The sequence below is a fragment of the Lepidochelys kempii genome, chromosome 8, assembly GCF_965140285.1.
Source record: "Lepidochelys kempii isolate rLepKem1 chromosome 8, rLepKem1.hap1, whole genome shotgun sequence".
NCBI lineage: Eukaryota > Metazoa > Chordata > Testudines > Cheloniidae > Lepidochelys > Lepidochelys kempii.
Window position 1 is genome coordinate 63,767,442 of NC_136387.1, and position 13,786 is coordinate 63,781,227.

The window sequence follows — 13,786 nt, forward strand, 5'->3', positions numbered from 1 at the left end:
CTCGTTGGGCCAGCTGTGGAGCCCCCTGTAGTGGCTCTATATATGACCCTGCTGGCCCGACCCCCTTCCATTCCTTCTTGATGGCTACTCAGACAGAGGGTGGGGGGCATGGAATAGATATGAGCAACATATCTTGTAGAACAACAGTTACAAAAAAATGAGTAACCGTTTTTTCTTCTATATCAATTCCAGTTAGGTGACTCCCAAGCCTTACCTCGGAGGTGGGGTCGGAGTCAAGGAATTTCAGACTGGAGAATCCCCCTGCCAAAGGCCCCATCATCACGTGATTGGTGGACGATGGTGTAGTGCGACGTGAAGGTGTGCACCAAAGCCCATGTGGCAGCCCTGCAGATTTCCTGGAGGGGCACATGTGCCAGGAAGGTTGCTGACGAGGCCTGAGCCCTCGTGGAATGAGCCGTGACAACAGGCGAAGAGATCTTCGCTAAGTCATAGCAAGTACGAATACATGCCCTGATCCAGTAGGATATCCGCTGGGAAGAGACCAGCAAACCTTTCATCTGATTCGCTAGAGCGACAAACAACTGGGTTGTTTTGCAGAACGGCTTCATTCGGTCTATATAGAAGGCGAGCGCCCTTCTAACGTCCAGCGAATGCAGCTGCTGCTCAAGGAGGGTGGCGTGCGGCTTTGAATAGAAAACCGGCAGGAAAATATCCTGGCTGACATGGAAGCGGGACATGACTTTTGGTAGGAAGGCTGGGTGAGGCCTAAGCTGCACCTTATCCTCATGAAAGATGGTATACGGATGCCCACATGTGAGGGCTCGTAGTTCAGAAACATGTCATGCCGAAGTGATGGCAACTAGGAAAGCAGCCTTCCAGGAAAGGTGGAGGAGCGAGCATGAAGCTAGCAACTCAAAGGGAGGACCCATAAGACGAGACAGGACTAAATTGGAGGTCCCAGGCAAGGACCGGGGGCTTCATCGGAGGATGGATCTTTTCTAATCCTTTTAGGAAACATCCCACAATAGGGTGTGTAAACCCTGAGCACCCAGAAACGCCTGGGTGAAATGCCAAAATAGCCGCAAGGTGAACCTTAAGAGAACCGAATGCCAGGCACTGATCTTTCAGATGCACCAAATAGTCCAGGATGCACAGGATTGAAGCCTGGAGTGGGAGTACCTGCCATTGGGCACACCAGATACAAAGCAAAGTGGAAACGGTTTTCTAAGTGGTTCTGGTAGAAGGCTTGCAGCTTTCCAGGAGCACCTGCCTCACAGGTCCGAATAGGCGAGCTCAACTTGGTTCAACCACGGATCCTCCAGGCCATGAGGTGAAGCGACTGAAGGTCCGGGTGGAGGAGGCAACTGTGATTCTGTGAGATAAGGTTGGAAGTGAGAGGTAGGCGGATCGGTGACCGGATCGATAGGTCCATGAGGGTGGGGTACCAGCACTGGTGAGGCCAAGCTGGGGCCACCAGGATGACATCCATCTTGTCCCTGAGTACCTTGAGAATCACCTTGTGGACGAGAGGAAATGGCTGAAAGGCATATAGTAGTTGACCGGACCATGGGATCAGGAAGGCATCCGCAATCGAGCCCGGGCTGTGACCCCAGAAAGAGCAAAAGGTTGGGCACTTCCTGTTGACCCGTGTGGTGAACAGGTCAATTTGGGGAAACCCTCAGCCGCAGAAGATGGTGTGGATGATGTCTGGCCGAATCGACCATTCGTGTGTGAGGAACTGCCTGCTCAAGCTGTCCACCAGTACGTTTTGAACATCTGGCAGGTATGAGGCTTGGAGAAGGATGGAGTGGGCTAAACAAAATTCCCATAGAAGGAGAGCTTCCTGGCAGAGAGGAGATGACCAGGCTCCACCTTGCTCGTTTATGTAAAACATGGCCGTGGTATTATCTGTCAGCACTGCTACACAGTAGCCCTGCAAGCAGGACAGGAACTCATGGCATGAGAGGTGGATTGCCCTGAGCTCTTTGATGTTGATATGTAGAGCCAGTTCCTCTACTTGCCATAGGCGCTGAGTCGTCATACTCCCGAGATGTGCTCCCCAGCCGAGTGCTGACGCATCCGTTACCAATGTCAGAGTGGGCTGGGGGAGGTGGAACGGTACTCCGGTGCTTACCATGCGGGGGTCCAGCCACCATTGTAGGGAATCAAGGGTATGTCCCAGAACGGTCAGCATCATGTCCAGACTGTCGTGGCCCGGGTAATACATGGACACAAGCCACGCCTGCAGGGGCCTGAGCTGCAACCTGGCATGCTGCACCACGTAGGTGCAGGATGCCATGTGGCCAAGCAGCTTGAGGCACTGTCTCGCCATGGTGGTGGGAAAGTTGCAAAGGCCGGTGATCACATGTGTGAGGGCTAGATGATGGGCCTCTGGGAGGAATGCTCTCGCCTGGTTTGCATCCAGGACTGCCCCAAATTAACTCTATTGTTCGTTTTGGGGTGAGAACAGACTTGTTGACATTCAGAATAACAGCTAAGCAGTCAAACATGTCCCAGACCAATTGTACCTGTGATTCTACCTGCTGACGAGACCGGCCTCGTATGAGCCAGTCGTCTAGGTACAGGCAAACATGCACATGAAGGAGGCGAAGAAAGGCTGCCACGACTACCATGCATTTGGTACACAGGCCAAATGGAGAGCCATGAACTGATAGTGTGTCTTCTCTACTATGAAATGGAGAAAACGTCTGTGAAACAGGTTGATTGAAACGTGAAAATAAGTGTCCTTCATATCGAGGGCGGCATACCAGTCTCCTAAATCCAGGGAGGGGATGATCGTGCTCAAGGAGACCATGCAGAACTTTGAGTTGACGATGTGCTTGTTGAGTTCCCTTAGGTCCAGAATGGGCCGTAGACCCCCCCTTTGCCTTGGGAACGAGGAAGTAGCATGAGTAGAAACCCTTGCCTCTGAGCTCCCAAGGTACCTTCTCCACTGCTCCTAGAGCGAGGAGGGACTGGACCTCCTGAATCAGGAGTTGCTTGTGAGAGGGATACCTGAAGAGGAATGGGCAAGGGGGTGTGGGAGGGCTGGAAGGAGCAGAAGTGGATAGAATAGCCTGCCTCTACCATGCGGAGGACCCACTGGTCCGATGTAATAAGGGATCGTGCACAGTAGAAGCGGAATAGACTGTTCAGGAAGAGAGATAACTCGCTAGGATATGGACTGGTAATCCGTCCTCATGCGCATCTTCAAAATGGGTGCTTAGGGCCTGGAGCGGGCTTGGACTGTCCCTGGCCCTGTTCAGAGGGAGGACACGATGGTCTGAGCCTGGTGTATCTACTCCTCCTGCAGGAGAAGTCCTGCCTGAGTCTAGTGGGGAAAGATTGCTGCTGGGTGAGCTGGGGCTTAAACGGCTTTCTTTGAGTCGCCAGGGTATGCATGCCTAGAGACTTAATTGTGTTCCTTGAATCTTTCAGGCTATGCATGGGGGGGGGGGGAAATGGGTAAAAAGGTATTAGTGTCCCCTAGTGGGGACAAAGTACTTTCTTTCAGACCCTTTGGCCATGGCGGGAATGGAGACCGGAGTTTGCCGGATTGTTTTGGCATTTGACTGAATGGTCTTTATAACGGGCAGCACCACCCTAGAGGTCCCCTCTGGTGTCAGAATGTCCACCATGGGGTCCTCTTCTTCTATGACCTCCTCCACCTGGAAATTCATGTTTAAGGCCACTTGCCATGGGAGTTCCTGTAGGGCCCGATTGTCCATGGGTGGGGGGATGGATGCGGATGTACCCACCACTGCCTCATCAGGAGAGGATGAGGAGGTGGTGACCAGCAGGGTTGGGTCTGAGACAGCCCCTTGGTCCACTGGTTCAGGTTCCTCCTGGGCCCAGGGTGTAGCCTTCACTGGGGTTTGTGCAGGACGACGACTGACGGCTGCCTCGGGAATACAGGACCCAGAACGTGATGGTGGAGGGACGCCTGGAGGGGCGCCCTGGGCTTGGTGGTACACCCAAGGAGTCCAGAACTGCCACTGGGGCTGCCAGCAGGGTGCTGAAGCATCCCGTCTGAGACTGCCCAGATGTGATCGGGCTGCCTCCGATGCCCTACCCGACCTGGGAGAGGGTGACTGGGAGCTGGACGGCCAAAGAGGGGCAGTACGCTGTGCTGGGGGGGTTCCACTTCCCCTGATGGGTGGAATGGGTACCATACAGAGTGATGAGATCCAGACAGTGATCGGCAGTGCCGTTGTGAAGAGTGGTACTGGGAGATCGACCAGCGCTGAGATGTTGGACTTCGCCTCGGTGCAGAGCGGCCACGGGAGTGCCACTGCGACTGGTGCTGTGCCGGGGAATGGTGCCATGCCAGTGGAGAGCGGTGCCGCGAGGGAGAGCAGTTTCACGAACAGTCTCATGGAGAGGTGCGGTGATACGATGGGGAGCTGTACCGCTGCACGGAACAGTGTCCGTTCAAGCGGTGCCACAAGGTCTCAGACCTTGACCAAGACCTCGAGCAGGACCACGACATGTCAGCCGATGACCACCTCAAGCGGGAGCAGCTCTAAGGATTGAGGCTGTGAGACCAGTGCGGCGAGTCAGACCGACGCCACGAGACGGACCGGTGCAGAGCATGGGTGCGGTACCGGGACTCAGAGCAGCACAGTGGTGCTGGTCTGGGGGCAGACAGCCCAAAGATAGCCAGTTTGCCTCTTTACCGTGCCAAGGCTCAAGATGGTGTAGGTCTCGAGACCGGAGACTTGGGCGCAGTCATCTCAATGAGCCTTCTGGAGGCCTCAAAGTTGTCGGGTGTGGAAGGCAGCATGACCTCCTCAACCTACAGCTGCAGGAAGTCCGGCGGTACAGGGCTTCCCGGAGAGGCAGAGGCTCATGCAGGATGAGGCCGACTGGAAGGTCTGTTAGCCTTATGTCCCTGGTCTGCACCGTGTCCTATCGGAGGTGCGACTACCACCTCGGGCCTTTGTGGGGTTTCTCCATGGCCTGCTTCTTACGGGTGGCTGGAGAGTGAGAACAGTGCCGGGGAGAGCGCTTTTGGGCCCCAGGAGACCGCCGGGCGCTAGAGGGGCATGCCGAGTCCTTTTTCGGCGCTGTAGACAGCACCGCTGGAGGAGCGCTCCGCACAAGGCACTCAGGGCCAAGTATTGTGGTGGACGGAGAGCAGACTCCATGAGGAGTTGTTTGAGTCTAATGTCCCTCTCCTTTCTAGTGCAAAGTTTAAATGCTTTGCAAATCCTGCACTTATCCACCTGATGGGCCTCTCCCAGACACCAAAGGCAGGAGTCGTGGGAGTCGCCCGTGGGCTTAGACTTGCCACAGGAGCTGCAAGGTTTGAAGCCCTGGGACGGCATGCCCCATAGGGCATTCGTTGAAGAGGGAAACCCCTTCAAGCGTTAACGACTATACGTAACACTAAAGATAACAAATAACTAACATTTAACTAACAAGAGAGATAAGTAGAGTAGCTAGGGAGTAGTGGAGCACTTGTGAACAAGAGACCACTGTTCCAATAACTGTCACTGGCAGTAAGAAGGAACTGAAGGGGGGTCAGGCCAGCAGGGTCATATATAGAGCACCTTATCGGCGCCACTCCAGGGGGCTCCACAGCTGGCCCGAGGGGTAGCTGCTAGGGAAAAAAGTTTGTGACATCTGTGCACGCAGCACGCGCGCACACCTAACTGGAATAGATATGAGCAAGCACTCGAAGAACCTGTTAACCCTCTAAGTGATAACTGGGAATGCTTAAGTGTAGCAGGATGCTATGGCAAAAGCACCTAATTAGCCCCTGCCCAGTCAGCTCCAATCAAGGGAAGCAGATTGGGGCTGATGGAAAAGGTCTGATGCCAGCCTGAGGATTGGCAACACCTGCTGGCCTGACAAGCCAAGGGCTATAAGGGCTGGAGGAAGCCAGAAGGCTGGGGGCAGCCAGGGAGAAGCCAGTCAGTCAGGGAGGGAACTGGAGGCCTCCTAGCTGAAGGCTGACTCTGCCTGTAAAGGAGGTGACTAATCCTGCAAGCCTTGTAAACAGATAGACACTGGTGATGGGATAACTGTAGGTAAATAAAGACACAGGTGTTGCACAACCCTGAAGCCTCCCTGAGACTTATTGGAGGCAGAAAGCGGGCCCCAGGAAGAGGGGTGGGTCGTGGACCCTGTTACATTAAGTAATTAATATAATTAAAACATAATCTATAGATAAGTCTACACATTTAAGTTTAATTATTCACTGCCACACTTTTACATTGTAAGTTAGTATTAATGTGACATCAATAGAGATTATCACCCACTGTCATTCAATGCTATGGTGTTTGTATAGTAGCTCCCTTTCTGAAGTTAATATCCTAACAGTGGAAGGACACAGAAGCATTCAATGTAAAACAGTATTTATACTATCCCTAACCTCATTAGAAAATGTGGACGGTTTCAATCGTTTAAGCAATTATCTACCTATTTGGCCCATGATCCTATATACGCCTTTACATGCAGGCTTAACTTTATGCATGTGATGTGAGTAGTCCCAATGGGGACTATCGTCATCTAATGCAAATTGATGTTGCCCCATTGATTTCAACCAGCTGAAAATTTGCCACAGTGAGTTTAAAAGCTGCCCTAACACAAGGAGACTCCAGCTGTAATGGTATTGTATAGCAGCAAAGATACAAAGAAAGTCAATTATAAAGAGGAATGTAAATTCATACCAAACTTTGTAGCACAGCTTGGGTGAGAAGACCATCCTTCTGGAAGACATTGCACTGTTTCTTTAGCATTACCTCCTGGAGTTTGATAGCCGGGAGCACATCTGTACAGTAATTGTTCCCATATTTTGTAGGACACTTTTGTATCAGAGAAGATGCCATTTTCCAAGAGAGGTTTCCTACATTTTTCTACATGAAAATAAGTAGGTTGATTAGAAGGAGGCAACTGACAGAGTATTATGCTTCTCTGTAACTTAAGTATATATGTACATAGGGATTTGTCTGCTTCCTATATTTGCCTACAGTGAGGAGATAACGAGCCCAACGATTTTTCTATCTGGTTACTCTCCTGACATAGTAACAAAAAACCCAATATCAAATAGGTATTTTAAATGTTGAAATTAGAAAGATAAAAGTCACCTAGTTTGGTGAAGCTAGACAGTGGTGGGGTTCACACAATCTTCTTTCTTGCCAGTCTTAACTATTCTCTTTATTCTGTTCCAGATCACTACTGAAACTGCAGTGCACACAGTGAGTCCTGAGAATTGGAGAAATTACTCACCTTCCAAGCTATAAGACTCTCTCCCAGTGAGTAAAATAGGAGCACTTGCAAAGACATAGTGAGAGTTCTCTCCCAGCAGCAAATAAAGGTCACCAGGAAGGGAACTGATGACCATCAGCAGATCATAAGCAGATGAGAGCACAAGGAGAGCAAGAAAGAGTTCAGTGTTTTTACAATTTATTTTACGAGGCACAGATGTTCTCCCCACTCCTCCATAACCTCAGAACTTGATATTACTGTGTGTAACTCTGGAACCTGACATTACTGCAGTCAGCCATTTTGTATGTCCAGCCACTGCTAGCTGAAAACCAAATACCACATAGCTATAAATAATCTTAGGGCTTTGAGAGGCAAGGCCAAACAGCTGTATGTTTGCAGTTTCTGCTAATGAGAATGGGAGGGGGGACAGAGTTAATGTACCATGAGAATGGAAGGAATGTTTGAACAGTCCTTGGTTTTAAGCGCCCCTACGTATAAATTTTAATGTTATGACTAGAGATACACAAAATGCTTTGTTAAGAGATAAATGAGTATGTTGCTTAAATTAGGAGAATTGGTGACCCATTGGGGTTACTGTGGTGACCCACTACAAGTCGCGATGAGTTATGTGCTTAGTTTAAGTTAGCTATAAAAGATTAGGCAAAAGGATACACTTTGGAGCAATCCAACGAAGCTTTTCTTTGGGCAAGGAGCTGGCACCTAAACTCCCTAATGGCTGGATGGAAGGAGGGCGCACGTAATTCTAGTTGTTTATTATTCAAAACCATCTCAGACTTTGGGTAAATATAAATGTGTAGGATGCTCTGAACCTACTGCTAGAGCACTTTTTTGTGTGCACGTGAAAGCTAATAAAGTAGTTTTAGGTTAAAGCATTCTTGTTTGTACCAATCATTTATCAGACAGAAGAGCTGTGTCTCGATTGATTTATTCCTGACACTGCCTGAAGAGAAACAGTCAAGTTACCACTGCTTTGGGTTCTGAAAACCCTGGGTAACACCCTAAATACTCTCTGAGATGCTCTTACTGACTGAGGAAGCAGCCAACCAGTCACCTGCAGGCAACTCCTACTGATGCCAAAGTGTAGCTTTCACTTTGTTTAACCCCTGCTGATGAGCCAGGAAATTTCTGTATTGGGGGAGGGTTTCCACCTGTAAGAGGCAAAATTACTGAAGATGAGGGGAGGCAATGTGAACTAAAATCTGACTGAAATTGGTCATTTGCTCATCATGGAGGATGGAAGGGGAATCCAGTACCCCTTGAATAAAAATAATAATGAAAACACAAACACTGAAAATATAAAATAAATAGGGATGTTCTGAACATAAGAACAGCCATACTGGGTCAGAATAAAGATCCATCTAGCCCAGTATCCTGTCTTCCGACAGTGGCCAATGCCAGGTGCTTCAGAAGGTTAATCAGAACCGGTAATCATCAAGTGATCCATCCCTGTTGCCCATTCCCAGTTTCTGGCAAACTGGGACTGGAGACACCATCCCTGCCCATCCTAGCTAAGAGCCCTTGATGCACCTATCCTCTATGAATTTATCTGATTTCACAAAAAGGCAATATTGCTGGGTTTGGTACCAATTTTCAGAGAGAGGTAAAAAAAAACACTGTCAATATCCAGTTCCACTTCCTAATTTTTCCCTAATTTATGGTTTCATTACTACACCCTCTTGGTGAAATCCATTAGTGTCCACAGGAAACAAAAAAGGCCAATGAAATTGACTTACGATAACACTTTGGTGCTGGCGACCATCCTGTTGCTGTGCATGTTATCCTTGCATCTTGACTCCCAGATTCAGTTGTATAGCCAGCCACGCAGGTGTAGGAAATCTTTTTCTCTTTACTCATTGGAAAATAATAACTTTTGAAACTATAATAATACTGAGCTATCTTCCCATTTTCTATGAGTGGCAAATCACAAGGCTTATCTACAAAAGATTTAATTATGTTTTGTTCATTACAAATCTATCCCATGCATATAACAGTGCTTTCTGGATTAATTTGAAATTAATTGGCTTGGCTGAATGCTCTGTAGGTACCTAGGGTTCATACATGTGGTCCAATTCTGCAACCGTTTACCCTTTAAACTTATACTTGACTTGCCTAGTTGTTAGTAATTATACTGAAAACCAAAGACATTTCTTTTCACCTTGTCCTATACTACAAGAAATGGGCAGATTCAGTGAAACTAAAAAGGTAATATATTTAGAAAGGGGATGTCAAAATTTATGGCCTAAGGGATGGATTCAGCCCTTGATCTATTTATGTTGCATGCTAGACACATTCAGATGGTCTAGAACCTCAGTTTTCATCTAAAAAGAGTTCTAGGCCTTATGGTTGTAATAAATCTAACACCCAGAACCTGCCCCCCTCAAAACTCCTCCCCCCCCACCGAAGGCTCTGGGAGGGAGTTTGGGTGTGGGAGGAGGTCTGGGGTAGGGGATTGGGATACAGGCTCTGGAAGGGAGAGACCAAAATTGCTGGAGTCCCAGGGGCCACATTGGGGAGGTTCTCCGGCCACAGATGGCCTGGGGGCCAGGAGTTTGAGACCCCTGACCTAAGGGCTTGTCTACACTGGCAAGTTTTTTCGATGAAACTAATGCCAACAAGGGGAAATCAACAAAAGCAAAGTTGCCAAAGCATGACTACATTTGTTCCCTCTGTCGACAGATCGTGTCCACATTCAAAGGGCACCTTTGTCAAGAGTGAGAGCAATGGACTGTGGGTATGTATCCCACAGTGCCTAGTGACACCATCCATCGCTAGGTGTCCTGGGATGTGCAAAATGTACTATCATGCACCGCTTTGTATCCCACCCCTCCAAAGGTCTCTGGCTTTCTTTTGCGCCATTTTTCCAACTGTCATTCTTTTGTAGTGCGTGTCAGCATCTGCAATGAGAGAGGATGGAACCTGCACTTCCCTCCTATGCGCTGTTAGCTGTCATGAGGACATCGCACATGGCAGCACAGTTACTTGCAAAGTTAACAGAGGATGAATTGCAGGCACCCAAGTGCGATATGGACAGCAACAACTTATCAGTGCTTTGTGCATTCACAGAGCAGCTGCATATGGCAGAGCATTGCTTTTGGGCTAGGAAAACAAGCACTGATTGGTGGGATTGCATTGTCATGCAGATGTGGGATGACGACCAGTGGGTACAGAACTTTAGGATGCATAAAGCAACCTCATGGAGCTATGAGGTGAGCTGGCCCCTGACCTGTGGCACAAGGACACCAGATTGAGAGTTGCCCTTTCGGTAGAGAAGTGTGTTGCAATCGCTGTGTGGAAGCTGGCGAATCCAGACTGCTACGGGTCAGTCGCAAATCAATTTTGAGTAGGAAAGTCCACTGTTGGGGCTTTATTACTCCAAGTGTACAGGGCAATAAATTGCATCCTGCTGCATAGGACCATGACTCTGGGAAATGTGCATGACATAGTGGATGGCTTTGCAGAGATGGGTTTCCCTAACTGTTGTGGGGCAATTGATGGCGCACACATTCTAATTTTAGTGCCAGACCACCTTGCCTCTGAATACATTAATAGAAAGTGATACTTCTCCATGGTGTTGCAGGTGCTTGTGGATCACCAGGGGCTTTTCACGTACATCAGTGCAAGCTGGTCTGGAAAGGTGCATGATGCATGCATTTCAGGAACAGTGGCCTGTACAGAAAGCTGCAGGTAGGGACTTTCTTTCCAGGCCACAAGTTCACAGTGGGGGAATGTGGAAATACCCATAGTAATCCTCCGAGATCCATCTTACCCCTTACAAGCCCTGGATCATAAAACCTTACACAGGACACCTGTCAGCAGCAAGGAGCGTTTAACAACAGGCTGAGCAGGTGCCGCATGGTAGTTGAATGTGCCTTTGCCCATTTGAAAGCTCGCTGGAGGTGTCTCAATGGCAGGCTAGACTTTACCGAGGAGAATATTCCCCTGGTCATAGCCACCTGCTGCACTTTGCATAATCTGTGGGAATCGAAGGGTGAAATGTTTGCTCAGGTGTGGAGCACTGAGGCAGAGCGCTTGGCTGCACAGTTTGAAGAGCCAGATGCTAGGGCTGTCAGAGGAGCCCAGAGGGCTGCTATTAACATCAGAGAGGGTTTGAGGAACCACTTTGACAATGAGGGGCAGTAACACGTCTGCTTTGGAGTTGCTTCCCTGTTGCATCCATGTACAATTTTGAGGCCCAAGATCCGTGCAACACAATGCTTCCGAAGCCTGTACCTGAGAGTGAATTGATTGCTGTACACGCTTTTGTAGAACACAGAATAAAAACACTGTACCATTAAATACCTTTGCCTTTATTTATTGTTAAAAAGGGTAAAACCTCACAACTGTGTGTCGCTCCAGCTATCATTGTGCAAGCTGTAAGGGGGGGTGGAGTGATGGGGAAACTCAGGCGTGCTGTGGAGTGAAAAGGAATGTGTGGGCATAGAAGGGGGTGGGGTTAGCAAAGAATTGTGCATCTGCTACAGAGGTGCTCGAACTCGGATCTGCTCAGTCTATAGCTGTATCAATGATTTGAGCATCTCCGTCTGATCCTCCATAACTTTTACCATCCCCTCCGTCGCTTGCAGAGCAAAAGCAGCAGTCTCTTCTCTGTCCTGCCTTTTGGCTTCCCAGCACTATTTCTGTGCCCTGGCCTGTCTCTCATCACGCGGCAGCACCTAGCAGAACATCTCTTCTTTGCTGCGCCTAGGATTTTTTCTTATCGGTCGCGGCCGGTCTGCGGGGGTACGTGGTGAGTTCTTCAAGGGCTGTGCTGAACAGAAGAGGTTACATTCAAGATTGTTACATTCCAACAAACGATTGAAACGTTTTAGTAAAAAGGGGATTTTGCTAGTAGAAATCACTTTCTCTCTGAGACTCGAGGCAGGCCCACAGCTCCACAAGCACCCCAATCATGGTGAGTTTCGGGAGTGTGGGGGGGAAGGCAGTTGTGCATATGGACAAAAAGGTCTCGGCTTGCAGGGAACTCATTTTAAAATTATCTCACAATTTTTCACAGGTGGCCCACCTGCTGGCTGACACCTCGCTAATGAGGGTGACTAGTTTCTGAATGCTTGCGGCTTTCACCCCAGTCTATATGCAGCTCAGCTTTGTGCCACGTTGGTCCCAGCTCCAGTGACTGCTAAATGGCATGGTACAGTTTCCTACAATGGGGAACCTAACGAGACTGCATTCCCTTGGAATCTGAGGTAGAGGATTAACAAGTACCTCTTGGAAACTTTCCAGAGCCTCTCTCTAGAGGATTCCCTGCAGGTCTCGATGTCCATTGACACCTTGCTTGGCCATACAGATTAGCTACACACTACCTGCCTCCAAGTTTTCGATTTCCTACACAAGCCACAGCAACTTACCTGGAGTCTCATCGGCTTCCTGGTCACCATTGAGCACTTCTGGAGTGGAGAAAAGTTCCTGGCTCCTTGCCCCACCAGGCGACCCCTCCGGGAGCACATTAACCTCTTCTAGCTCAACTTCTTCATCCTGAATTTCAGCCTCCAGGTTACCCCCTCTTTCTGCTGCCTGCAAAGTATCCACGGGGCAATTGGCAACGGAGGTGGGGTCACCACCGAGGATAGCATTCAGCTCTTTATAGAAGCAGTAGGTCTTCGGTGCACCATGAAGCGATGGTTCGCCTCCCGCGCTTTGTGGTACGCCTGCCTCAGCTCCTTTATCTTCGCTCTGCACTGCTGCGTGTCCCGATCACAGTCCTTATCGCATAAGCCTCGAGACATTTGCCCATATGTGTCCTGATTCCTATGGGTCACTTGCAGCTGCGACTGAACAGACTCCTCTCCCCATATACTGATCAGATCCAACAACTCAGTGGTGGTCCAAGAGGGAGCACGTTTGGGGTATGCTCACCCAGGAAGCTCCTCTGGGAAGCCAGCAAACAGGAAATGAGTTTTAAAAGTCCCAAGGCCTGCAAGGGGGAGTGGGTTGGCTGCAGGGCAGCAGAGTTCAAACCGCTGACCAGAGCGGCAGCAGGGGAATTGTGGGGTACTTTCTGGAGGCCAATAAAATCGGGGGGAAAACTGTGGTGTCTACACTGGCTGTTTGTCGACAATAAAGGGAGGGGAAAAGAAAAGTCTCGCAGGGTTTTTTTTCCCAAAAACTAGGGTTTTTTCTTTTGTTTTTTTAAAACAGTGACCTTGCAGTGCATATGGCATTGCTGTTTTGTTGCAAAAAGGCAGTTTTTGTTGACAAAACTTGCAAGTGTAAACAAGCCCTAACTGTGACATCAGCGGGAAATTGCTGGGGACTGGAGAACTGAATCCTAAGTTACATTCCAGTCCACGGTCTATCACTTAACATGGAATGTGGCCTTCTGCCCCAAGCAAGATTGGCATCCCTGCATTTTTTTTTTGTTAGAACAAAGGAAAGTAACTACTACTTACTAGTAACTATTATTGACATCATCAGGCTTGATTAATACTTATTGAATTAACATATTGCTGTACTAAACAAAAGACAGTCACTTACCTTCTTGTAACTCTTGTTCTTCGAGATGTGTTGTTCATGTCCATTCCACATTAGGTGTGCGTGCACTGCATGCACAAGCATCCGAAACTTTCCCTTAGCA

At 48.9% G+C, this 13,786-nt stretch overlaps 1 protein-coding gene across 1 annotated transcript in view; it reads right to left on the reverse strand.

Annotated features, from left to right (window-relative positions):
* Positions 1-13,786, reverse strand: part of LOC140915987 (coagulation factor XIII B chain) — a 46,172-nt gene that overhangs the window by 27,369 nt on the left and 5,017 nt on the right. Inside the window, exons 2-3 of the mRNA XM_073356731.1 lie at positions 8,928-9,128; positions 6,636-6,821 (exon numbers count right to left, since the gene is read on the reverse strand). Coding sequence (XP_073212832.1) covers positions 6,636-6,821; positions 8,928-9,128 — 387 coding nt within the window. The remainder of the gene's footprint in view (positions 1-6,635; positions 6,822-8,927; positions 9,129-13,786) is intronic.